The 25,993-nt window shown below is 37.6% G+C and overlaps 2 protein-coding genes across 3 annotated transcripts; both read left to right on the top strand.

Moving 5' to 3' along the window:
- Positions 1 to 24: 24 nt before the first annotated feature.
- hmx3a (H6 family homeobox 3a) lies at positions 25 to 17,686 on the top strand. 2 transcript variants are annotated; one of them, XM_084393127.1, is made up of 5 exons: positions 25 to 99; positions 375 to 435; positions 1,453 to 1,508; positions 15,694 to 15,826; positions 16,270 to 17,686. In XM_084393127.1, the coding sequence occupies exons 3-5, from the start codon at positions 1,488 to 1,490 to the stop codon at positions 16,875 to 16,877; spliced, it is 762 nt and encodes a 253-aa protein (XP_084249253.1). In that variant the 5' UTR covers positions 25 to 99; positions 375 to 435; positions 1,453 to 1,487; the 3' UTR covers positions 16,878 to 17,686. The 2 variants fall into 2 exon arrangements, with proteins under 2 accessions (XP_084249253.1, XP_084249252.1); XM_084393126.1 differs by lacking the exons at positions 25 to 99; positions 375 to 435; positions 1,453 to 1,508 and having other exon boundaries at positions 15,181 to 15,826; positions 16,270 to 17,678.
- hmx2 (H6 family homeobox 2) lies at positions 1,453 to 25,644 on the top strand. The gene is made up of 3 exons (XM_084393128.1): positions 1,453 to 1,508; positions 23,405 to 24,025; positions 24,768 to 25,644. Exons 2-3 carry the CDS (start codon positions 23,764 to 23,766, stop codon positions 25,313 to 25,315), a joined length of 810 nt encoding a protein of 269 aa, XP_084249254.1. The 5' UTR covers positions 1,453 to 1,508; positions 23,405 to 23,763; the 3' UTR covers positions 25,316 to 25,644.
- Positions 25,645 to 25,993: the final 349 nt, after the last annotated feature.

Here is a 25,993-nt window from a genome sequence, read left to right as displayed (position 1 = left end):
GATTCCGACTTCGCTCCGATAAATGAACATTTAGTTCCTGTGTGTCATTGTGAGTATACGGGACTTTTTGCAGAGCAAACCAGACTTTTAAAAATTAATGTATCCTAACACAGTCTCCTAAAATGTGCGAATACAGTATTTACTTACATAATTTCCATTTCTTGAATTGAGCAGGTGTTGCTATTTTGCCATGTCTTTAGTTGTTAGCCTATATGTAGCCCACAATTGTTAAAATAACAAACTGTAGGCTAAAACATTTAAGACGTATTCAGCTTTTCCATTCCTCTAATCAAATCATGTTTTCTTCTGAATATTGTTTTAATTGATACTCAAGCTTCCCGATGCTCTAAATATTCCTTTATTTTAAATAAAAGCCATGTTCCTGACGCCATCGAAAGGACATCATTTTGGTGGAAAACAACACCACAAATATTTGTAAGTATTTACAATGGAGTTTAACTTGATGTCACATTAAACATGCTGTCATTAGCAACATAAATCTGTATGATATTATAGGCTAAATATTTCAAAAAGATTTAAAATATTAAATTTAACTCTCATTCTCTATCCCTCATTGAGCAATGACTAGCTCTTTATTTCCATCTTGTGTTAGGCATCCTGTTAATTTTCTTTTTATGTTTTAATTAAAAGCATATTTCTGAAAGTGGTGTGTACCATTTTAGCATTTTTAATACTTTCTTAAATTACATCTTAATCATATTAATTGATATTCATATCCAAAAGGTACTGCAAAACAGCGTTGATCCATTAAAGAAAAAAGAAGAAGAAAACACTTTTAGAGTTCTGCATCAAGTGCATTGATGATTCATCACCTTTACCAGATTAGCTAAATACATGGATAATTTCCATATTCAAATGTCATGGGCAATTTGATGAGTACTTGAGCCAATTGCATTACTTTAAATAGCAGGATTGGCTCATTTATGTTTCATAGCGTTTAATATTTAACAAGAGGGGAAGTTAGCCGAAGATCGCATTGCCCCATTTGTGTCAGGGTTGTAGGAAAACCATTGAAGAGGGTGTGACAAATGACCAGTTAGCGAGAGCTTTGGATCCTTATGACACTCTTCAGAGTTGTAATGAGAGGGTTCTAGTGTAACATGCGGCAATTCATTCCCTGTGATCATGGTTCAGATGACCAGAGAACAACTTGCCTTGCTCCCATCGTAGGCTAAAATGTTAACAAACTGTCTATTCATATAGCCTTAGTATGTATGTATATATATATATATATATATATATATATATATATATATATATATATATAGTTGGTTAGTTAGTATTTATTTTCTACACTGTTTTTCTTTAGACCTTTCCACAGACACTGCATCTCAAACAGACAATTCTTCTTACCAAAAGCATATCATTGCTGTTGTATGTCTAATTCTATACTTTACTGTAAATAGGGCTGAATCCATTTTTATTTCACAGTTAGGACACTAGATGGCGCAGGATGTCAAGTTGTGATGACCATGATGGGAAATAAGGTAGGCCTGTATGTTTTAATATAATTTTTTTCTTTTTCTTTTATTATGCACAAAGCATAATGAGAGTCGTCAGTATTTTGATTGTTGCATATGAATAAGCTGAGAAGTTTTGATTCAAAGTGCACTGTTACATTAGCATTATTGAGTGAGAATTATAAATAGACTTTAGACAGTTACTATGAGGTGCAGTATAGTCTGTGGGTTTCAGTGAAAAGCGCCGTAAACTGATCCAAAGGCAGGCAAGACAGCCTGACCTTGTGGGGTTGAACTACGACCCCTGAAGCAGTCAATTACAACACTTCCTAATGGCCTGTCCACACTAATGTTATTTTATAGCAATTTAATTATGCTCAGGTTTCCCGTGAAGCCACTTCCCCTTAAATAATTCAAGCAGGGTGACAGTAATTTGTCAGTTGAAAAAGATTAATTGGGGTTTCAAGTGGGCTTCTTTTCATGAAGCGTTATTGTTTTCAAAGCCGGGGAGCAACAGTAGGCCTACATGCGAAAAATAGTTGCTGTGATGATAACAGTTAATTAGATTAAGAGATTCTGGAAATCTAGAAAAAATATTGTTTCAGTATGTTTTATAAATGCCATTTCTTTCTTTCTTTCTTTCTTTTTGGTTTTGACAACCACTTATAGTGTCCAAATATTTGATTACACCTTTATATACATTCGAACTCCGCACAGACTTCATGACTAGAAGTAACTCGGTCACAAATGAGTATCAGTTCAATTTGTTTGTGCTTAGTTTCTCGCCATTTTAATTTAGCATCTGCAGAGTGTCTGAAGCCGCTCCATCGACACCTGCTCGGGGGTAAGTCAGACCAAGTTCCCCCGTTGCACCCTAATTCACATTTAAAAGCCTTTGAATGAGCAGGGCCCCCTTCTCCCCTCCAAAGCGCTTGATTTATGTGCTGTTTGTGGTTTTATAGAACGCGAAACAATTCATTTTCTCCTGAAAAGGAATTGGGTATTAATTTGGAGAAGGCCCCTGAGCACTTTTTTAAGACTCCAATCATATGCTGGAGTCATTTAAAGGCTGCCGTGGACATTAGCCCCCGAAGAAAGGCTTTTAATCCTGCCTGAAGAGCGCAGCTATAGAAACGGCTGCCCCAACGCCAAATCATTACTGCTAAAGGGTGAAGGAGGACCACTGCTGGATTTATTCTTCACGCCCCCAAGACTATTTATTTCTGGAGAGACCCTATCTTACACCCCCCACCCTTGTGCGACACGGGGCGTGTGTAGAAGCAGAGAAAGGGAAAGAAATAGGATAAAGGAAGTACATATTAAGCTTTTCATTTTCCTGCCACTTAATTTCCTCGCGGCCGCCTGTGTAATGAATGTAATTGCTACCTTTGATGAGAACACTATTATCTGAATCACACTTTAAATGGGCAAACAAGGCCCCCTCCATCCTCTCTCTCTCCCCCCCTCACAAAGCGGGTATAAGATCTCTAATTATGTGACAGAACAAGTGGTTTTTCTCAAAGCCGTGGCGTTGCGCTCGATTGCCAAAGAGCAGCCTTGGTTACATTTGCACAAAGGCGCAGATTAGCAGCGATACGCACGCCACACACAAAGATGGGCGTTTTTTATCATTAATTTCCTGCGTCAACCAATGAATGTCTCTGTACAGGAAATTCTCATTTAGTCGAATGCCAGATCTCATTTTCTAAAAGTCTGGGCCAATCTGGCTGATTGGAATATTGCATTGAAATCAAAGCAATAGGGCCTAAAGGGAATAAAAAGGAATGCCAGTATACAAAAGCAAAGAGTAAAATAAACTTTATTTATTCCCTTAAGAAAAGTGCAAGTAGTAGCCTGTTCATATTATGCTGTTTTGTTCTAGCTTAATTTACATGTAGGCCTATATGAAATCTGAGAAAAGTCTATCTATCTATCTATCGCCATTGTATTCATTTAAATAACACAATACAAAGTCAAATATCCTAAAAAGCTATTGTTGTACCTCATCATATATGTGCTGCTTGGATCACGTTCTAACTTTTGTATGACACACCGATCCTCAAACAGACAGTTCGGTTATTCATGAGGATTTATCTTTGCACAGCTCTCGGCGCGCACGCGGTGAATAGCTGTTTAATAAAAGTGTCGGGCGCGTCCTACAGATGACGTGCCTTTACGAGGCGACGCACGATAAAACCGCTGTCACCTTATGAAGTCTGAACGCGCGCGCGTCCCTCTGGCAAAGTATTAAAGCTTCGCCGGAGAGATTTTCAAACGTCACAGGTGACAGCACGCTTCTATTCCGTCGAGCTCTTTAGCCCCGCCGAGATGCAAAAAACTATAAAGCAACGTCACAAATGATGAATTACACAATTATTCTTAAATGGCTGGCGTTTTGAGCTATATGCAAAGCCATTTGGCACCTTAAATGTGAGTTATTATTCTTTAAAGCAAGCTATACTTAAATGATAAAGTGATAATCAATTCCTTTGACTATGATGCCTCGCTTGGAGCCTGGGGGAAAAACTACTGATCACTTCTATTGGTCTGCAAATGATGGTACTTACATCATGACAGATGGCTGGCAGGAGCAATGTGTGACTTTAGAAAGGTTTATAATGTCTGAAACAGGCTGCCATTCGGGCCCAGTCAGGCAACAGAGGAATGGGCCAATATTTCTGAGTGAAGTGGCATTTTAGCTGTATTTATCTGAGGATCTCTACACCAAAACCATAGGCACTAATAAAGAAGATGCTGTAATAGCTTTTGACTGGGTCCAGTCGCTCTGGATGGGGAATGAACTGTCCTTTGCTGAATTATTGTGGCCAAATGCCATTTGTACAGCCTGAAAAGTGGGGGCATTTATCCTGACTGTCAGCGCTTGGCAATAGCTCATAGTCCTGAATGATATCTCCCAACGCACAGTTGCCCCAATACTCGCATTTCATGCTCGGCGCTGAGAGGGAAACTAATGGATAGCACTGTCTGAAGGCAGATAATTTAGAGCATCTTCTGTCAAATCTTTAAAACACATGGCTCTACACAAGCCAGCGGTACAGTGGAGTGCATCCAGCGGCACCACCCCTGCGCCTCCCTGCCACTTTGGGGCACTGAACCAGGGAAATTCATTAGAAATGGCTTTTGAATTCTCAAAAAAGTAGGTAGAGAATGGGGATCAGTTGATTTTATGCTGAATTTGGGTAATGTTTAGTCTTCCTGTGCACAAATATACAAGTGTATGTAAATGTGCTCACAGTGAAGATGGTTTTCTCCATGAAATTTGCAAGATTAAGTAGATATTAAAGTAACAGGTCACTCAGTTCATCATTTACTCACCCTCGTGTCATTCCAAACCTGTATGACTTTTTTTCTGCTGAACACAAAAGAAAATCTTTTAAGAATGTTGGGGTCCAATGTTGTTCCAAACAACATTAAACCCTAATTAGTTTAATATTGACAAAATAAATCACTAAGAATTTTTTTCAAAATATCTTGATACAGGTCATTAATATCATGTGGTGCTATAGAAAAAACAGTTTCTAAAAGAGAAGTAAAACTAAAATGATGCTCTCTTAATGTATTATTGTATGGACATGCTGTTTGTGTGGTTGACTGTCTGTATTACAAACATTAGGTAGAATCCAGACACAGAGGACATCTCAGGTTAAAGAGATCCAATAGAGTATTGATTATTGATAACAGCTGATCATTGGTATAATCATGTCTAATTGACTCCTTATCTCTTTTTCAGACTATAACTATTCATTGCAGAGCAGATGTTCTGCACCTCCAAACCTGTTCATTTCCATTCTTCTTGGTTTCAGTAACTACTCTTTTAGAAACTGTTTTCTATAGCACCACATGATATTTTACCATTGAGCAATGACCCTCCGCCCAGTGTTTTCTATAGCCCAGTCTATCATTTTTAACATATGTCTAGTTTGCTTTCCACATCACAGTGCTTAGTATGTTTCATTTATACTCCACAGAAGTTGACGCTGTAACAAGGAAGTACTCCATTACCTCTGTATTCTGTTTCTGAATGAATAGGCCCTCTAGTATTATTCACTTTCCCTGAACACTGCTCTTATCTTGCTCTTTACCCAGTAGGCCTCGTTAGTCACCATATGAGGTGAGTGGCCAGGTCATAATGGGAGGGAGGAATGACCCTTGACCTCCTTGACCTCTTATCGATCTCTGGGCCTAGTGCAGCTGGGCCTCTGTCAGTCTGTGTTCCAATGCATAGGGGGAGGAATTTAAACATGACACGCACTGTACCATGCCAGCGTGCTGTTGGGGAGATCATTAATAACATGCATTTTACCTGGACATCAGTGACAAACCAACCAGAGCACAGAGAAGCAGGGAGTTTATGAACACAAACTTGGGGCTCACATAAAGAAGCAATGAAAGAGAATGGATAAAGAGCTGTAGATAAACAAAACCCAATAAATCAATGTTTCTGTCTGTCTGAATTCTCAGGGATTTGAAATTTTGAGAGGCTGATGAAGTGATAAATAGATAATGAATTGTACTGAATTACCTCAACTGCCATGCTTATCTTAATCAGAGGAGCAGTTTAGTTTAAGCAATCGTGTCGTTCATTTTGAGTGAGTAAATGCTCAAATATTTGACCATCCTCTTATATTAACATTTTATTTATTTATTTATATATATATATATATATATATACACACTTTTTTTATATATATATATATACATATGTATGTATAATATGTATATGTGTGTGTTTTAAAAATATTTATGTAACTCTCTGAAGATTTTTAGCATGGTAATGGATATGACAAATATATGATTAATGTTAATGTATTTGATCTTGGCCCAATAGATCTGCTACTCTGCTGCTGCTAATAATGCTGCTGCTGTTGACTATTGCTGTTGTTGTTATTGCCTACTGCCAATACAAACACTAATACGCTGCTGTGGTATGTAAGATATACCGCTGCACAAATAACATACATAAATTTACCTGTAGCAGACCTATACAGGTGGAGCTGGGGAAGCTGGAGGGTCTAACCATCTATTTAAATGTTTAGCAGCAAGCTCATTGGCTGCAGATGTGACAGGAACCAATCAGCCTCTGCCACCTAGAGTTTCATGACAGAACTTGTGCTGAAAATCAAAACCACATACTAGCATTATACTACTCTGACTATTTTCCCCATATTTTTCTAATAGTAAGAGGAGTATGCAAGTATGCAGTTCTGAATGGTAATGCTGAATTTTTAGCATCATTACTCCAGTCTTCAGTGTCACATGATCCTTTAGAAATCATTCTAATATGTTGATGTGGTGCTCAAGAAACATTTCTTCTTCCTATCAATGTTGAAAACAGTTGTGCTGCTTAATACTCTTCTGGATTTTCAGAATTCTTTGCTGTATAAAAAGTTCAAAATAACTGCATTTATTTGAAATAGAAAACATTATTAATGTCTATAATGTCACTTTTGATCAATGTAATGCATCCTTGCTGAATAATAGTATTAATTTCTTTAAACAAATCCTACTTATACTTCAAACTTCTGTGTGTAATATGTGTGTGTCATTTAATTTTTTACAGATTTTTTGGCAATTTATAAGCGTCAATCTTTTTCACTCTTTCTGTTTCTCTATCTTTCTCTGTTTCTCCCTTTTACTCTTATTCTTTTCATTCTGGTATCTTGTGAGGCTTCTTTTCTTTTCTTTGCATGGGTCTATCACACTGTTTTTCTTTCTTTCTAGATCCTATCACTTCTTACACTTTCACAACTCTGCTTCTTTTTTACATCTTTCTGCTATCAGACACACATGCACTTTTATTCACCTTGATCTTTGGTCCAGTAAAGACTACAATAGCAGGCCTGTAGACTCTTAAAGAATCGTCTTTGTGGTTTTCTAAAAAAAAAAAAAATGTTGTAGGCCGCATGGGGGAAGTAAGCCGCTAATGTATGTAATAGTTTTCTATAAATAATCGAATGACAACATGGGCGCAATGGCATCTGGGGACTGTAAAAGAATATGTAACCAATTTTAGTGCTATTAAAGCGAAATAGAGAACAAAATATATAAGAGGTCGAGGGAAAGGTTTCATTTGTAACCGGGGAATAAGGGCTTTATGGCAGCATAGGATACAGTCACTGTTGAACATAGAAAAGGAAAAGAAGGATCTTAACATTGAACAAAAAGAATTAAAGCAGGGGGAAATATGTGCTGTGCATAAAATCAATTGGTCGATAATTGGCTCACTTCTCATGTGTGTGCAGGTGTGTGGCCATACATCTCTTCCTAGGAGCACTGATTTGATTTGCACTTATGTTTTTACAAATAATCAATGCTTCATTTTGACCGCAACAGATCGTGCCTCGTATAGCACACTTTCATTTGGAGACACCGACAGCTTGAAATTGACATACAAACAGATAAATATCAGAAAATATGGCCTGGATTCACTTTATTGTTTTATGTTGCTTTCTATAGTGTTGTTTTTGTTTCAGAAATACTTAATTTACTGTAAGAAAATACACAATTACAAAGATTCATTATCGTCATAGTCATCATCACCATAATCCAGCGAGTCATTGTTATCGCCACCTCCATCAGGGCTATCATCGTCATTTATTACCATTCTAATTTAAGATAATTAAAATAAGTGCCTGTGTCTGATTAATACACCTACGGCTGTAGCATCAGAATCACTCACTGTGCTCAGTATTTGCTAATTTTAAGCTTTCATACTTTGCATAACCTATATGTCATGTCTTTCATAAAAATGTTAACACATTCTTCTGTGTGTGTGTGTGTGTGTGATAGGTGTAGTGTAGTAGGGGGAGAGAACAGCATCTAAATTTGTTTGCCATTGATTTGTGGTGCATGTGGGGCTAGACTGATATTTATGGGGAGAAAATGCCCCTCTGCCCCCAGGACTCTGGTACAAATCAGATGTGAGATCCAATATGGCCGTCATGAAGAACGGATGGTGTGAGGCGAATAAAAAGAGTCTTATCTCAAATGGATTTGTGTGGTGACACTAACAAGGGCTTTTAATCTTTCATTCAAGATGAATTCTATTCTCTCCTGGATTATCTATTCTCTATTCGATTTTTCTATTAAGGAGTACAAGTGTGGTAGGCTTTATTTAGCCAGTTTAATTTTTAGAATAAGATCCCTGTGAATGTCAGTCATGAGTACTTTTTCATAAAAGTCTATCTCTGTCTTTTATTTCTCTCTTTCTCTGCTTTAAGACAGCCCCCTCTCATTGCTCTCTTTGAGCGGTGGCAGTAGCTGCTTAATTATGTAGGGAGGTAGGAGATCTTTATTCTCTGTGTCCATGCTGATAGCATCTCATTCACTCTCAGTGTTTGAGGTTTAGATTTTATCTTGACAGGCTGGCTGACAAATAGGAGTCATCCTACACCTGCACTGGGAACCCGTACTGGTATACATTTATTTTAAAATGAAAATAAATGTATAGATTTAAATGAAGAATTGTAAATAAATTAATATTATACACACACACACACAGATGTATGTATGTATATAAATATAAAATGATTATAATTATAAATGAATATAAATAATAAATGAATATAAAAATAATAATAAAAAAATATAAATTCATATAAAATTAATTAAAATATATCATATTTAATAGATTTAAATTAATACATGCAATTATAAAAAATTGTATATTGGGAAATATTATTACAAAATAAAATAACTGTTTTCTTTTTGAATATATTTATAATATAATCATATATTGAATATATATAAAAGTATTAATTTCTCTCTTTTTTTTTTTATCTGTCCACAATTGGTAACACAATGTTGGTATCATTGTTTCCACAAAAAACGTTAAGCACCAAAAAGTTTCACAGGAATAAATTACATTTTTCAATTTATTACAATTATTTTAAATTGCAATAATATTACTGTTTTTACTGTATTTAAGAGACTTCTTTAAAAAAATTATAATAATAATGTTCCAAACTTTTGACAGGTGCCATAAGATCCTTTTCCTGATCATGACAGCTGCTATTTGCATTTGTTCTCATTTTAATTAAAATGCATATTTAATAGCTAATGATACAAATTCTAAAATGAATAATGTTGAAGTATTTAAGCTTATATCTGAGGACATGACAATGAAATTAAAGCTTCTATTAATGACCTGTATTAATTACTGTACTCAGTTTATTTGATTAATCCGCCCCATTACAGCTCGTCTCTCTGTTTCCTTTAGTCAGGAAAAGTCGGTTGCTATGGCCACATTTATATGTGTTCGTAAGTGGCCCTGAGTGACTGCTCACCATCTCGGCTCCAAACAACGAGCAATAATCAGCTCGTTAAAGAGCTTCCCTCCTCCCCTCATACCCCACCGCTCATCTAAATAACAAATAACAGGCTCTCTCTCCATTCTGTCTTTTTCTCCTCTCCGTCCCCCCTCCTTTGAACCACATCTCATAGAAATGTATTTATATCTCTATATCTACAATCGAGGCTGTGAGTGGGGAAAGAAAGGGAGAGAAAAAGTGGGTTCTGTCAGAAGTGGTGGGGAAGAGTGTGAAAGTAGCCGATTTTCTTAATACATCCCCTGGGAGCAGATAAGTCTATCAATCTGTTAGATTGGAAAGCCATTAGGTGCCCTGGTTTATGCGTCTCAAGCTGTTAAAGCAGAGCAGATTGATTGTTGAGCCTTTGATGGGATATGCTGATCTAATCTCACTGTGCTTCAGTTTGCAATAAATTACACAATTCATTTCCCCCCATTTAGGGGAAGAAAATGACACCTCCAGGCATGCCTGGCCTCTCCGGGCGAAACAGCACACAGAAGCTATTTTATGGCGCCATTTAGCCAGCAAGCTTTCAGCCAACCAGGCCAACTCACACACTCTCTCTCTCTCTCTCTCTCTCTCTCTCTCTCTCTCTCTCTCTCTCTCTCTCTCTCTCTCTCTCTCTCTCTCTCTCTCTCTCTCTCTCTCTCTCTCTCTCTCTCTCTCTCTCTCTCTCTCTCTCTCCCCCTCTCTCTGCTCTCCTTCCCAAAAAATCGAAGCATAATCAAGGTGTATGTTTAGAAAATTTATTGTTATAATTTCCACCCATAATCTCCTCCATTTTCCTGCAGCCAGAATGACATAGATCATCATCTGGAGTAAAAAAAAAGAGAGGAAAATGGATAGCAGTTTAAAATTTATCGGTTTTTGATTCTCAATTATAGGTGTTTATGACTTCATCCGTCTTCAGCCACCTCAACCTTTTCCATTATGGTGGAATATTATTTGTACGGAATCCATTAAATTCACAAGGCAGGACTCTAATGGCGGGGCTGCAGTGCTTTGCAGAGGGAAAAGTTTTTTTTGAAAGGTTAGCTTTAGCAAAAGCGCTGCTGTTATGACACCAGAAATTGCTTTATTGATGGGCTTCCTCAGAGCCTGAGCATTTGGGCCATTTGTAACGGGCTCCATATCTCTATCTCCCTTCAGACACTGATGAGAAGCCACTGCTGCCTCAACCCGATTACAGCGCTGTAATGACACACGGTCAGAACGCTTGGCCCAAGAACGCTCACACCTGGCTATATTCTACGGAAGCCATCACCTGTGTGTGTGTGTGTGTGTGTGTGTGTGTGTGTGTGTACCTGGACAGGTGCTGCAAAGCCATTCCACAGATTCAGCCATGTCAGAAAGAATGAATGGGGTCTTTTAGTTCTTGGTTGGCACAAGGAAGACACAGATCATTGCATCAATGTCGGACACTGAGGGTCAGGGAACCTGTTGAACATCTCTGTACCTGTAAGCAGCGTTTACGCTTCCCAAGGTGGTACATCAGACAAAACATTCTTGATACTCATAACTTTAGCACAATGAGAATGATTACATAGACAATATATCATCATTGAGCATATATTTAACCCTACAAGTATTTAAGTTCCTTTATTCATGCATGCCTTCTCAGTTCTTTATCATTTTTTTAAAGGCTAGTTCACAAAACATTTAATGAAAGTCAGACGGGACCAAAACACCTTTCATTGTATGGATGAAAAAAATAAAAAAAATAGAAACTGGGACATTTTTCAAAATATTTTCAGATTTGGAGTGAAATGAGCGTGAGTAAATTATGACATTCACATTTTCAGTGCACTGTTTCTTCTTTTGGGGTTTTTAGAATTAGATTTATACTCAATTCTTTCCACCTTCCACAACAACTTCTGCAGATAGTGTATTATGTGCCAAGATGGACAACCTTGGTCCTGATGGGCTATTGTTAATCCAGTGTTCGGACATAGACTGACCTGTAACCCACTTGGCGAGAGCCTCTGCTCACCCTCAAAGTGACATTGAATTCTGCTCTTTTCTCTGCGCCCCCCATAAGCATATAAAAGCAGCTCACTGATACTTGGCTAATCACGCTGTAACTCAGAGCCTCTAACTATCTCTCTGCCAATCAATAGCTTCACCATCCCAATTAAGGTGGGCCAGGTCAGGGCCAGGCCACAGTCAGTCCTTTACAACTTAAATGCCATGTTTAAATCCATTGTGTGTATTACAGTGGGACGAGCCGCCTGACCTTCAAGCTTTTAATGCCTCGTTTCAATAGTGCCGGACATTAATGCACTGAGAAAGAGCATTTTGTACAAGTCGGTTAAACAGATCAGGATATTTGAAAGTGAAGCTTTAAACTGTGTGTGCTAATCATGGTGCTTAGAAAACATTTTTAGCTTAGTCTATTTATACTTGTGCATTTGGCATATTTTTTATTCAAAGCAACTTGTAGTGCATTCAAGGCCTACACTTTATTAGTCTGGCATTATTGAAGTATCTTATAATGGTCATATGGATCAACAGATCTTAATGGATTGAAATCATCTGTAATAAAGCTAATCTATATATATATGTGTGTGTGTGTGTGTGTGTGTGTGTGTGTAATCAATCTGTATCTATCTATGATAAATTTGGAGTTTATTCCCTAAATTTACACACAATTAACAAAAGATACCTTTGAAAAATAATCATAATTCCCGTGATTGTTCTTTTAATAGTTTTTTAGTGATATCATAGCGACCATTTTTCACTGTGCGGTGCTTTTCGATATTATACTCATGTCTTTTATCACAATTTCGACCAGACGAGAGAAACTCACAAGATATCAAAACAAAAATCTATATATAATACGTGGGCAATTACAGCGCGAAGTTAGCGGCGTCTGGTCATTGTCACAGCGCGGCGCGCTTTTCTCATCTCCCGGGGTCGTTAGACGATGATGGATGTAAACCTATAAAGTATCTAAACTGGACCTTTTAACAAACCATGAGCAATACTATCATTTCTTTAATAGAACCTGCTGACCGTGTCATTCCGTCCCGCCATTCGTCATTTTCCCGGTGAAATAATCAATAACTCCACGCTCTGAAATAAATAATCTAAAAGTCAGGGAACATTATATCTTCCCACCAGGCAGAGAGATACAAAGAGCCGAGATGAAGACTAATATGAAATATCTACACATAGCCTATATGGCACAAGCCCCAATAAAGGCACGCACCGAACACTGATTCTAATAGTTGTGTGTAGCGTCCATCATTCGTGGATAAAACTCAGTGTGAGCCATTTGTGCGCTGTTACACTGAATTAATGAATTAGGCCTGCCTATGAGCCTACATCTCATTATAGTTTTGTATATAAAACATCTGTAGACTATTATAGCCTATTCATCTAAGGTAGCCTATAAGAAATAAGCCTTGTGTTTAAAACTGATAGCCGAAAAATGTATTTTGAAGAGGGGAGTTGCCTAACATCATTGACTAAACCCGTCTAACACCATGATGGCGCTAGGGAACGACTTATTTGAACCTAACCTATATATTGTGACGATAATAATGCAATAAAAGTAGGCTACACATACATGGTCAAAATATGTTTTAACTGTTGCATTGTATATTTTACTTGTAGTGGCGTAAGGTTCAACACTTTAATTTCGGTCTAATAATAATTATACAAATTATTCCGACTTTTCACAATCCCATAATATATATATATTTTTTCGACACACTAAGACTAATCCTATTTACATCAAATTTAACATTTAGAAAAACATTTTCTGTTTTGTCACCAAATGCAGTGAAACAAGCAAAAATGTGGACCTTAATGCAGCTTAATTTGAACAGCAATCAATAACCTAATATCATAATCAAATGCGCCGTTCTGATTAAGTTGTAATTCCCCTGCTTTTACTCTTTAAATATGCTATTATAGGCCTACTATTAATTTTGATAATGATAATAATAATGCTATTGTAATCATAACATCACTTATGTCCAGGACTAAATTGCTCTGTCGATCTAGCTATAGCTTATTGTCAAAGGACTTAATTCATATAAGTATTTTTTTACAGCAACAAGCTTGGCTTTTATTGGTTTTACTGGTTTGCTGTTTTGCAAGCGTGCAGTAATTCTTTATAACCTGTAGAGGACGCTCTCATCTCGTTCAATCAGTGACTTATGGCGTCCAATTCAGTCTTGTTAATAATTATAGAAACAAAATACACTAACACGAACGGGTTTGATTAAAGATGGACAAAGCTGGCAACCTGATGATAGGCCATGCACATATGTTCACAGGTTCATTTTATTTAATTATTTAATTTGTATTTTTACTAGTAGCAGTAGGCTAGTAGTAGTAGTATTTATTTTGTTTTAATTTTATTGTGTGTGACAGTGATAGTGTGCTGTTCCCGACCAAACTCTGCATGTAGTGGCATTAAAAGTATGACCTCATGACCTATCTATACGATTTTTGTGTTTTATTTTGTTGTGTTAAACTGTGAAGTAATATTGATTCTAAGACGAATGCAGTAAAGTTCATTCGTACTTAGAACTCTGCTCCGATGGCAATTAGTTTGTTACAAATATAAAGATATAACTTACTAATTAGTTGCAATAAACACTTATGAAAATAGGCCATTTGAGTTTAAAATAGTAATGTTAAAAGACTTAGAGAGTGATTTCGACTAATCTATTTTCTATTTGGAAACTTAAAAGAGCGTGCAAAGGTAGGCTAAATTAAAAATACGCCTGATATTAGCAATAGTTATTCGTTTAAAAATCTGTAAGGGATTTATATTGAAACTGCACTCGCAATGTGCTTCACCTGTAGAAATAATAATAATAATAATAAAAGGAAATGGCTTTCCATATTGTTTACATATTATATAACCTACAGTAGGGTTGTATAATACAATATTATATTAAAATGATGTAACATTTTAGAGCTACCAGCCTATAAATGTTCTCACTACAGATTAGAGTAGATTTAGGCATATGTGAAAAAATAAATAAATCTAGTTTTGCTTTCAACACTTTTTCCTCATATCTATTAGTGCATTTCTATCTCTCTGACCCTAACTACAGTTTACACCTTTGACATATGCCCATATAAATGTAGAAATTCTGTATGTAACATTTTATTGATATGCATTGTTCAAAAAGTCAACTTTAACTTTGCAATGTGGCCTAAACCACCTTTTTCGCTATTGCCTTCATCGGCGCACCGCTTGAGCTAAATCCTTGTTCCTTTGTGTTAATGGTCCGTCCTCATTTGCCACCTAATTGGACTATATAAGACCAATAACAGGAGAGAACTCTCAGCCCAGCAGCCAACGCGAAGAGTCTGGGAGGCCCCTCCTCTCTCCCGACTCTCCACTTCCCATCTCTCCCTTCATCCCATTTGCTATTGTACGTGCCCAATCGCCGTATACTTTCTGCATTTAACTCGGGTGACATTTTTATTTCATCATTAGCATCTGGCGCCAGACGGACGCGGTGAGCATCATTTTCACCAAGGAACTCTCGGAAGATGATCAGCAAGATTAATATTGTTTATCTCGCCCCGCGTTATTGTCTTTCGTTTTAACGTCAGTGCTGACCGTAAACAACCGCGTTTAAGTTCCCAACACTGGAAGAGTTTACCAAGGACCTGCAAACTGTTAAAAGATTATTTTTTTTTTGTAAGATTTTTTTTTTTAAACAATTTTCAAAATATATTATAACCCCGAATTTCCAGCCAACATGCCCGAAACAACCCAGGATACATGTGCTTCGGCAAAAGACTCTCCGTTTTTCATTAAAAATCTTCTAAATTCTGACAGCAAGCCGTCAAAGCCTAAGCCTATTTTGGCTTCAACTAAAGCAGGACTTGATGCCAGCTTCTCGCTCTCTCAGGTTGGGGAATTTAACTTTCCTCGCTTTGAGTTGCCGACCCAGCGCTTTGCGTTACCGGCTTACCTTGAGCGTGCCTCGGCATGGTGGTACCCGTACACACTCAGTGCATCTGCGCATCTTCACAGAACAGAAGGTACGTTTTGATAACTCATAACTGATTGTTGTGTAGTGTGCATTGATTTGTTATTAGTCAGAAATAATAGCGTGATTCTGCTAGCAAATGGTGCATACGTAATGTTAATGAGAAGCAAGTCAGCTCAGAACACAGTTTGGGAAATGTTTCCTGACAGATATAGCCCAAATCATATAAACATAGGCTACATGTAGCAATTATCATAAGCTGTGTTTTCATTATTTTCTTTATCATAAAATGTGTTTTCATTCTTTAAATAAGAAAGTGACTGGGTTTTATTTTAAAATGCAATGTTTACGTTTAAAAACACTGAGATTTTTTTAAGACAGTACGAATCACACTGGTTTGCACCTGTCATGTGGCTAAGTGACGCGACCTGTGAAACTTGATATTAATACATTTCTGAAAGAAAACCCATGCTAATTTGAGCTCTCTTACTGTAGCAGCACAGAAAGTGAGAGACTCGTCACCGAACACAGGCACCGACCGAGACTCACCTGAGCTCGTGCTCAAATCAGACCCGGACGCAAAGGACGATGAAGACGACAACAAAAGTGGAGACGAGATTGTCCTCGAGGAGAGCGACATCGAAGATGGTAAAAAAGAAGGCGGCGTGGACGACTGGAAGAAGAACGACGACGGCGCGGACAAGAAGCCTTGTCGGAAAAAGAAAACTCGCACGGTGTTTTCTCGGAGTCAGGTGTTCCAGCTGGAGTCCACCTTCGACATGAAACGTTACCTCAGCAGCTCGGAGCGCGCCGGCCTTGCTGCCTCCCTTCACCTCACAGAGACCCAAGTCAAAATCTGGTTTCAGAACCGCAGAAACAAATGGAAACGTCAGCTGGCCGCAGAGCTGGAGGCCGCCAACTTGAGCCACGCAGCAGCGCAAAGGATTGTCAGAGTACCCATCCTTTATCACGAGAACTCGTCCTCTGAGAGCTCCAACACAGCGGGCAACGTGCCCGTGAGCCAGCCGCTGCTCACTTTCCCTCATCCGGTTTACTACTCTCATCCCATCGTCACCTCCGTGCCCCTCCTCAGACCGGTTTGAGAGGACGACAGATGCCTTTTTTATGTAACTTATGTAACTAAAACAATTTTACAGAGACTCGAAAAGAGGGAAAGAGAGAAAAGACGGAAATGAAACCAAGAGACAAAGCTATTTTTGTTTAGAAAATAATTTAAAACGAAAGAAAAGAAAATGTACAAAGACGCACTATCATGCATTTGAGCCCTACATATTTTTTTTTTACAACTCACAAATATACCCATACAACTTCACATAAATAAGGCGAATGTTCTGATGTTGGTGCTGGTTGGTGGTGAATTACAATGATTCGTTAATTTACTGTCATTATTATTATTATCTATAAATATCACAAGTCAACTTGTTGACACGTCAAAGAAAAGAGTTAATACACCTGGTTAAGGTTTTTTTTTTTTTATAGCACCGGGAAAAATCACACTGAACACGGATGTGCAAAACTACTGTGTATGATCCATATATTTAGCCAACATGTTGTTTTTGAAACTAGTATTTTAGACAAATTTTCTTAACCAAACAGTTCTTAGGTTGAGAAGATAACTGCTGAAAACGATTTTGTGTCCCTGGTCCCGCGTTCAATGGACAATCATAGGCTATATCGGACAGAAATTACAGTTAAACTGAAGACACGCAAACACGAATAATAAAAACTTTTACTTTTATCTATATTATTTACAGATGTATATGTACATGTACAGATATAACGAACCAAAATGAGGAAAGGTGTCATTTGTACAGTAATAGCTAAGTTTTTTTTTACACTGTATTCTGTTGTGAAATAAACGGAGACTATTAAAGTCTACATGTCTTGATTGACGTTGTGGCACGACTGCTGTGTTGAAGCGAAAAATTGTTTCACAATTTAGTTATGTTTACATATAAATATGGGCATGCTCGCTAATACACTAGCGAGTACAAATAAAAACATGAATTTCAGTAGGCCTAAATAATATAGGCCATATGAGTTTAGAAATCAGCATGGGGGTTAAAAACTGACATGAGATTGCACAACCCCATAACTAGTTACAGTGTGAGGGAAGCACTGTAGTCTCAAAATTATATGGAAGTAGTTCTATAGCCTACATTTCAAAACAACGAAATATTCTTAAAAGGGATGTAAATAAATGAATATGTAAATCATTTATTAATTAAATCAATACGTGGGATAATTGGTTTATTTATGAATTAATAATGTATTTTGTCAGTGCGCCTTGCTAAACATTAAAGAAAATAATGTAAAAAATCATCTCTATTATTGTTTGAGTTACAGCATATTTTATGAAATATAAAATACCACGAGCTAAACCAAGCTTGCAGCAAAACCGGAATTGTTTCACTTACCCCTCAACAAGCTGAAATACCCATTACCATCTCAATTACAAGCAGGTGCACCTTTAAATCTGGCGGACTCTACAAGCTGTGTTTTGCAAAATCGCGTTGTCAATAAGACCGTATAATTATCGGTGAGAGCTGGCGGAATTGCATTAAGAGTTTCCCCGCTCTTTGTGTGCGTGCGTGTGTGTGTGTGTGTGTGTGTGTGTGACAGAGAGAGAGAGAGATACTGAAGAGTAAAAACTGAACTCCAATGCATTGTATTTTAAGTATGAAAAAAAAGTAATGCGTTTATTGCTAGTGCTGTAAAATACATGCATGCAACCCATTTAGCTATACCAACCTCAACCTGTTCATTTATTATTGATGTCAGTGGAATAGGTTAGACAGTTATAATTCTTATAATCTTATAATTCAGTTATAACTAATAATAGTTATAATACTAATTATAATTATATGTATATTATAATAATACAATTATTAGTATTATTATTATTAGCCTAATCATAATAATAATAAAAACTCCCCTTTAGAACGGTCCGTCTAAAATTACTTTTGAAACCTTCAGATGAATGGCTTCAGATTCAGGGCTTAGAATTATTTTCAGATAGGCTAAATGTAAAGAAAATTTAGAGTATAGCATACTGTTACCAAAACTAAAGGCTTAAAAAAATGAATAAACAGGGACCATAGAGAGAACTTTAATATGGGTCAGTCATGCTCATCGACAAGCATTGGTCTTCCTATTGCACTCTTCCTCTATAAAGTCGAAATCAACACTCTGCGTTGGGTCTGAGCACTCAGCCAAGAGCACATTCAAATACCGTCGCCTAATAATCATAACTCCTATATTGACGTATAATATAATGCAAGCTCAGCACGAGCCCATTACGGTGAATTAATAGATCGCAGAGGCATTATTGCCTGTAGAGTATTGATCGGATAACGTCTGTAAAATATTGTTTTAAATCAAGGGCATTGTTAACAGTTACACCCCCCCCCCCCCCACCCCAATGACCTTGATCCACTGTCATAAACTAAAAAAAAAAAAAAATTATATATAGCTAGCACTCGATAATTTCCATTTGACCATGTCTTTATGCAAAGAAGGGAGGTGGGGATAAACAGATAAATTGTTCTATGCGCATTAACATAGAAGACAAGTTAGAATAACATGGAAGAGTTTGGACAAATGCATAACCGGTATTTAAACAACCCCCTCCCAATTTGTGCTCATAAGTCATCTCTTTCTGTCTATGTGATTATTCCTATTTGCACAACAGTGTTTTTCTTTGTGAATTTGGCGGGGTTTGTTAGCTTATCGAAGCTCGGGCTATTCAAACTGAAAGGTGATTTTTAACAATTTCGATAAAACACAATACGTTCAGTTAGCCGACCTCACATTTTCGAGCGAAAGGGATAGTAGCTCACTGCGTCATATGAGACTGACAAAATGGACTATCATCTGCCCTATTAAATTATCTTTCGCTGTGTATGGGGAAAATGTTTTTCAGCGCTCTGCAAAGCACATTTACCCACAATAGACGACGAGAACGTGAACTCAATCCCGTGTATAACGCTTGAGAGGGAGCGGGCATATATTTGCTTATTAGGCTACTTTCTCGAAATGTTTTGGAGTTATTCAGGCAAAAGGATATCTTCTTTTTTTTTTTTTTTTTTTTTTGCCCAACCTTTCCTATTTGCTTTTGTGATTGAAAGCGAGCATCAGATTTTCATCAAAGTTCTATTAAGTGAAACATAGGTTGCGGGGCAGCCTCTGATTGAAACAGTTTAAATTTTAATTGTGTTTTTAATTTGACATATAGTTGCGGAGAGGAATGACACCACAACGCCGAGGGGCGGTCGATTCGCTTAATTTCTCCCTCAGGGATTGATGAGTATATCAGAGCAGTAGATTGGAAACCCATTAAGACTCAATGGTTAGGTTGTTAATTGGATCTTGATGAATAGAAGCCCTTGGTTGAACTATACTGATCCAATCTTCTTGACTTTCTGTTTTCCAATAAATTACCCAATTCATTTCCCAGCCGTAGATTACATAAATTGTACACCTCCAGGGCTTGAGATTCCCGCCTGCTCTCTCTCTCTCTCTCTCTCTCTCTCTCTCTCTCTCTGCAAAACCATTTGAGAAAAAATAAAAGACCAGCCTCAGAATCTTGAATGAAAATCGAAACATAATCAGCGTTTATACTTAGAAAATTTATTGATATCATTTTCTCTGGTAATTTCCTTATCTTAAAGTTGGACATGCCATATATCATAATACACACGTGTAAAGGGCCCATTGTTTAATATTTATCGAAGCTTGATTTGCAGATCAAAGGCGCCCATGACTTCATCCGTCTTTCTAGCGGGAAGCATTTTTTGCCAGAGCTCGATGTGTATGTTCGGTCATTACTGTCTGCCGCATGCACTGACAGCACGTGCAAAAAAAATGCCTGTTCTGCCGGATTTGAAAGATCTTTAGCTTTGTGAACGCGTGACAGATTGTCCCATAATCGCTGGGTGTTCATCACGGTAAACCTGTCTAGGTTTTTGGGAAACATATAGCACTGTTTTCAGTTTGATAGTAGAAACACAACTTTTCGGATTTTTACAATAAGGCATTATGCACATCTTAAAAAATGTTCTTGTTAAAAAAAACAGCTTTCAACGATTTTTTTTTTTTTGATAATAGCCTACCACTCCCTTCTCAACAAACACGTAGCATATAATACTGTGATGGGGCCTACATTTCTGGTGTATTGTTTTTGTTTAATATGTCTAAACGGCCTTTAAGCCATCCAGCCTCGGCTGACAGGCGCAGCGTATAAAACCGGCTCTTTAACGATCATTGCGGATTTCACGCCTTATGTGAATGCGCCATAAATCGTTGGGCCGCTGTGAACTAGGCCCTCATATTTTACGCACTAAATGGCTATATGTGGGCATATGGCCCCTCACAATAGGTCTCTTTAACAACCGTTCCAAACAGAGTTGCAGATTGTGACAGTTCAACCACATCGTTTCCATCATCGCGTAGGCTACATGATTGTATAGTAGCCTAGTGCACGTTTCGTACTTCCAGAGCCTTACTAGACCAAACAAACACCCACTGATATGTTTTCGTAGCCACAGGTTCACTGTAAACGTTCGTGATTGTAGGTTATTAGACTTCAGATCATTGAAAATATATAGGCTATTTCTTGCTGAGTATATATTAATCACAAAAATTATAAAGAGGCGTATCAAATATAATAATAACAATGATAATAATAATAATTCATATTTTAATTAAAAAGAAAATGGTCATGTTTGATTTTTTTTTTTTTTTTTTACTGGTATGGCCCATGGCTAGTCGTGGTCGGGAGACCATGTGTGCAGGGCACTATTCCCGACCTTTGAAATTTGTAGTCGGGATCGCTCAACCCTGGCTCCCTCAGCTCCATTAGGTGTCCGCGCGCTGTCACCACGACAAAGCCAGAGCATTTGTTAAGTGTCGCCAGCCTTTAGAAAACGCTAACGAGAGCTAATGTGGCAGAGCCACAGCTGCCCTCGAGACACGAGTCAGGGGTGGGGCGAGCGCACACCCCCCAATCAATTAGTCAATCAATTAAACAGGGTCCTGTCCGCTCTAGCCGGCCCGCAGAGGCAGTAGATTAGCCCACCATAATGATCAAATTAATTCTTAAACGGAGATAATGGACGTGGAATGAGTTTATTATTTTCAAGAAAAATGAGATAGGATCCATTATTAGTTCCTAGACTGTGTGTTGGATTATTTGACCAATTTGCCATTTATAGCACAGTACTAGTGGAATTTAAAACGACTGTTTAATAAGATATATGATTTTGAACTAAACCATGTATTCAGATTACTTGTGATTATGAGGTTGGTTTATTGTTGGTTATTGATGTGCGCATGAACTTGAGAACTCTAGGCGTGTACTTGAGATGCCTAGAACTCCATTCATGAACAAAGAGGACCTCTGTGGATCAGCAGCATGCTCGTCTGTGTGATGACCACAGTCTACAGTAAAAGCTGTTTAAACCGTGCTTCTGGATCTGGATCTCTGAATTGCACGGACAAATGTTGTGACAATCTTTAACGTCTTTTGAACCGAACAAAAAAAACGTATGGATTTGTTACATTTTTAATTATATTTCAGAGGCCTGCGTCATGGGCTTCCAATGCAAGTCGAAATCTGAACATCAATAAATAAATATTTAAATTTAAACTCGTTATCCTGTAAACAGAAACATATTATGTCGATATAAGGGAGCAGAAAATTACTGAAATTAGAAGCAATAATAATCACAATTTATCAAAGTGGGAAACCAGAGGCACGTACATGACAATGAATAATTATCCATCACGTAGTTCACAGAAAGCTATTAAAATGTTGGTTGTAATTTCTCGTTACAGTTATATTCTGCAGGCAAACGTCCGGCTATTAAGTTGTGGAGGAAAAAGACAAATGTTGACCATACAAGCTAAATGGTTACATGTAGTGTAAAGCATTTTTGGGTACATTTATAGTAGAAAAAAATGCATATATTGTTAACAATGATGTTAATAATTTGAGCTCTTCATATTAAATATTTGCTACTGCAAAGTGTACTGATAACTCTTGGTGGAACAATGGAAGGCCATATGACTTTGTGTTAATCAAATTTGGCTTCCCCAACTGTGGTCAATAAAACACAAACGACACTAAAATAAAGCAATGCATATTAATTATTAATTACCTAAATAAGCTTAAACTATTAAATTAAACAAGATAAAATGCCAAATGAAACACTCTAATGTTCACGACTGATAAAAAGCATAAAAAGTAACTGGTTTATTATAAAAGTAACTAAACAAATGTGATGTTTTGCCCCTTTTCCCATAAATTATAAGGTGCTTTTTACTTTTTAAAACATTTGTTAACAAAATCTATAGTAGCCTAGGCTAAATGTATTGCCTTACTAAATAGAATATAAATGTGTAAATTAAAAAGTAATTCACACTTTTTACTGATATTGTTTTTAATATTTTACAGTAAAATGCTGTCTATAAAACATAATATTGTTTACCATGGAAAGATAGGCCTACCTTACGGTTATTCACGGCCAAATAACAGGTTTGTACTGGTTTGAACTGTTGCATTTTACATTCTTTTCCCCTTTAAAATTACTGAATTTTTTCCTTTTTGCAGTGTAGCCTAATGTTTTGCAGCAAGTTAATCTCCATCGAGCGCTCCATTGAGGAACTCAAATATTATAAAATTTGAAATTTCCGGGCGCGCTTTGAGCGCGTGATTGGCCAGCGCCGGTCTTACCTACATGCAAATGAGGGCACGTTCCACCCGCCTTGAGACCAGAGCGCGTGGAAGTGGAGAGGAATGCATTCGAACACTTTTGAGCCCACGAAAAACAAGTTTTTTTTTAACGTCCCATCAGCTCTAACAAACCATTTTTAGATTTGAAGAAAAACACTCTCTATGTGTAGCGGAACGTATTGCTGCGTTGACGTTTGATCATTTTTAGATTTTTTTTGAACTGTTATGAGGCGAGAATGAATAATTCGGAGGACAGCGGAAGCAAGTGCTCGCCTGCCCCCATTTCAAGCTTCACGATCCAGTCCATTTTGGGCACCTCCAACGAGGGAGTCCGGTCAGCTGGAAAGGACAGTCCCAAATCCCAGCCGAGGAAGCGGACGTTGTCCGTGTCATCAGAGGACGACTGTAGTGCCGGAGAGGATTCGGGCGACTGTTACTGCTCTGAGTCCGGTGTACCAGAGCCCTGCAACCCGCACCAGCCTCTCAACTTCTGCCTCGGTAAGTCACGATACCACCAGTGTCATTTTATTGCTATAGACACTCGTTACCACCATGGTCAATATAAATATATTTGTGATTTCATGATGTTTAGTAAGAAAGTCACTTTTGTAAAACGTCTCACTTCAGAATCATTAAGTAGGCTAGAAAACACTATTTTTGCTGTCACCATGGTGACTGTCTTCTAATGTTGTCCCCATTGCCAACACTGAATAAAACTGCAGTCATCCGACATATTATCGCGCCTCGGTGAACAGGGGAAAGGTCAAATAATTAACCGAATTTAATCGAGTCTGCTAATTGATTATGCCGGCTTTCAGAGGCAACGCTGCGTTTCGTCAATTGAGCGTTAAATGTAACACGATTTAATTAATATCGTGCACCAGTGCTAGTCATATTGTATTGTTTATTTAACAGGGCACTTGTAACCTTTCAACAGTCGATCAAACAGTCAGAGTTCAAATTTAATGAACTCTTGTGTAAAGTATCGAGTAATGGCGATGTTTAGCCTAACGGGGGGAAAACAGAGCGAATTTGATGATGGACGAATATTCAAAGCACTTTTTATACCTCATTAAATATAAACGTGTTTTCAACTACTAGGCTATTTATTGAATTCACTAATGTGGACACATCAGTCATGCATATTGTTCCCACTGAAGCTCGGAAGCTTTATCTCAATGGCTGTTATTCTTCAAGCACAATTTGATAAGACGATAGTTTTGTGCTGTATTTGTTGCAGGTGCCACAAAGGGACTTCTACCTGTGCAGGATGGGATCGACCGCCGGCCGCATTTGACACCATCCATACTACCGGATTACAAAGAGGAGCAGGAGCGAGCGTGTAGCCAAATGTCTCCCGTTTCTGAAGAGAGACACCGTGACGGTCCGGACAAACAGAGCAGTTCCGCCAAGAAGAAGACGCGCACCGTTTTCTCTCGGAGTCAGGTTTATCAGCTCGAGTCCACATTCGACATGAAACGCTATTTGAGCAGCTCCGAGAGAGCCTGTCTCGCCTCCAGCCTGCAGTTAACGGAGACTCAAGTGAAAACGTGGTTTCAGAACCGGCGGAACAAATGGAAACGGCAGCTCTCTGCGGAACTGGAAGCTGCGAACATGGCGCACGCATCGGCGCAGACTTTGGTTGGGATGCCACTCGTTTTCAGAGAAAATTCGTTGCTCCGGGTGCCGGTTCCGAGGTCCATCGCTTTTCCAACCCCACTCTATTACCCTGGAAGTAATTTACCAGCTTTACCATTATACAATCTTTACAATAAGATTGAATATTAACTTTTGCGCACAACGAAAACATTCTTTGCTAAAGGATGACTATTACACTATTACACACTAAAACGTACAAATACACATTTACCTATGTTTGACAAAATTCATGTCTATTTATACCTCTTTATTTGGTGAAAAATTATATTTCTTAATATGCAGCAATTAAACGAGTCTATGTGTAAAACACAAAAGCAACACGGTTCTGTACATGTCCTATAAAATACACCATGTGTATACTGATTATTTTGTACTTTTATTTACATTTTTCTCCCCCGATTAACCCGTTTTACACATTATGAGGAGTGAAAACATTGAAATAAAAGTGTAATCATTCGATTCCTGTCTCTAAAATGAAAACATCTGAGATTGGAAAAGAACACTCATTAATAACAACAACAATTATGATGATAATAATAATGTTTTATTTATTAAATTATATTGTTTTTTATTTTTATTTTGAAGAGAGGTGAATTATCAGCTTTAAAACGGCAATGCCTCGTTTTGATTTAATGGCTTTGCTTTTAAACAACCACATTTTCCTAATATTTTGAATCGCAGAAGGCCTTCATGAATTTTAGTTAATTCATCTTTAGTGGTTCAGTGTGTATGTGTATGTATATATATATATATATATATATATAGGCCTATATATTTATATATATATATATAGCCTATATATATAAA

Source organism: Rutilus rutilus, assembly GCF_951802725.1.
Source record: "Rutilus rutilus genome assembly, chromosome: 21".
Taxonomy (NCBI): domain Eukaryota; kingdom Metazoa; phylum Chordata; class Actinopteri; order Cypriniformes; family Leuciscidae; genus Rutilus; species Rutilus rutilus.
This window is presented reverse-complemented; position numbering and strand designations above follow the sequence as displayed.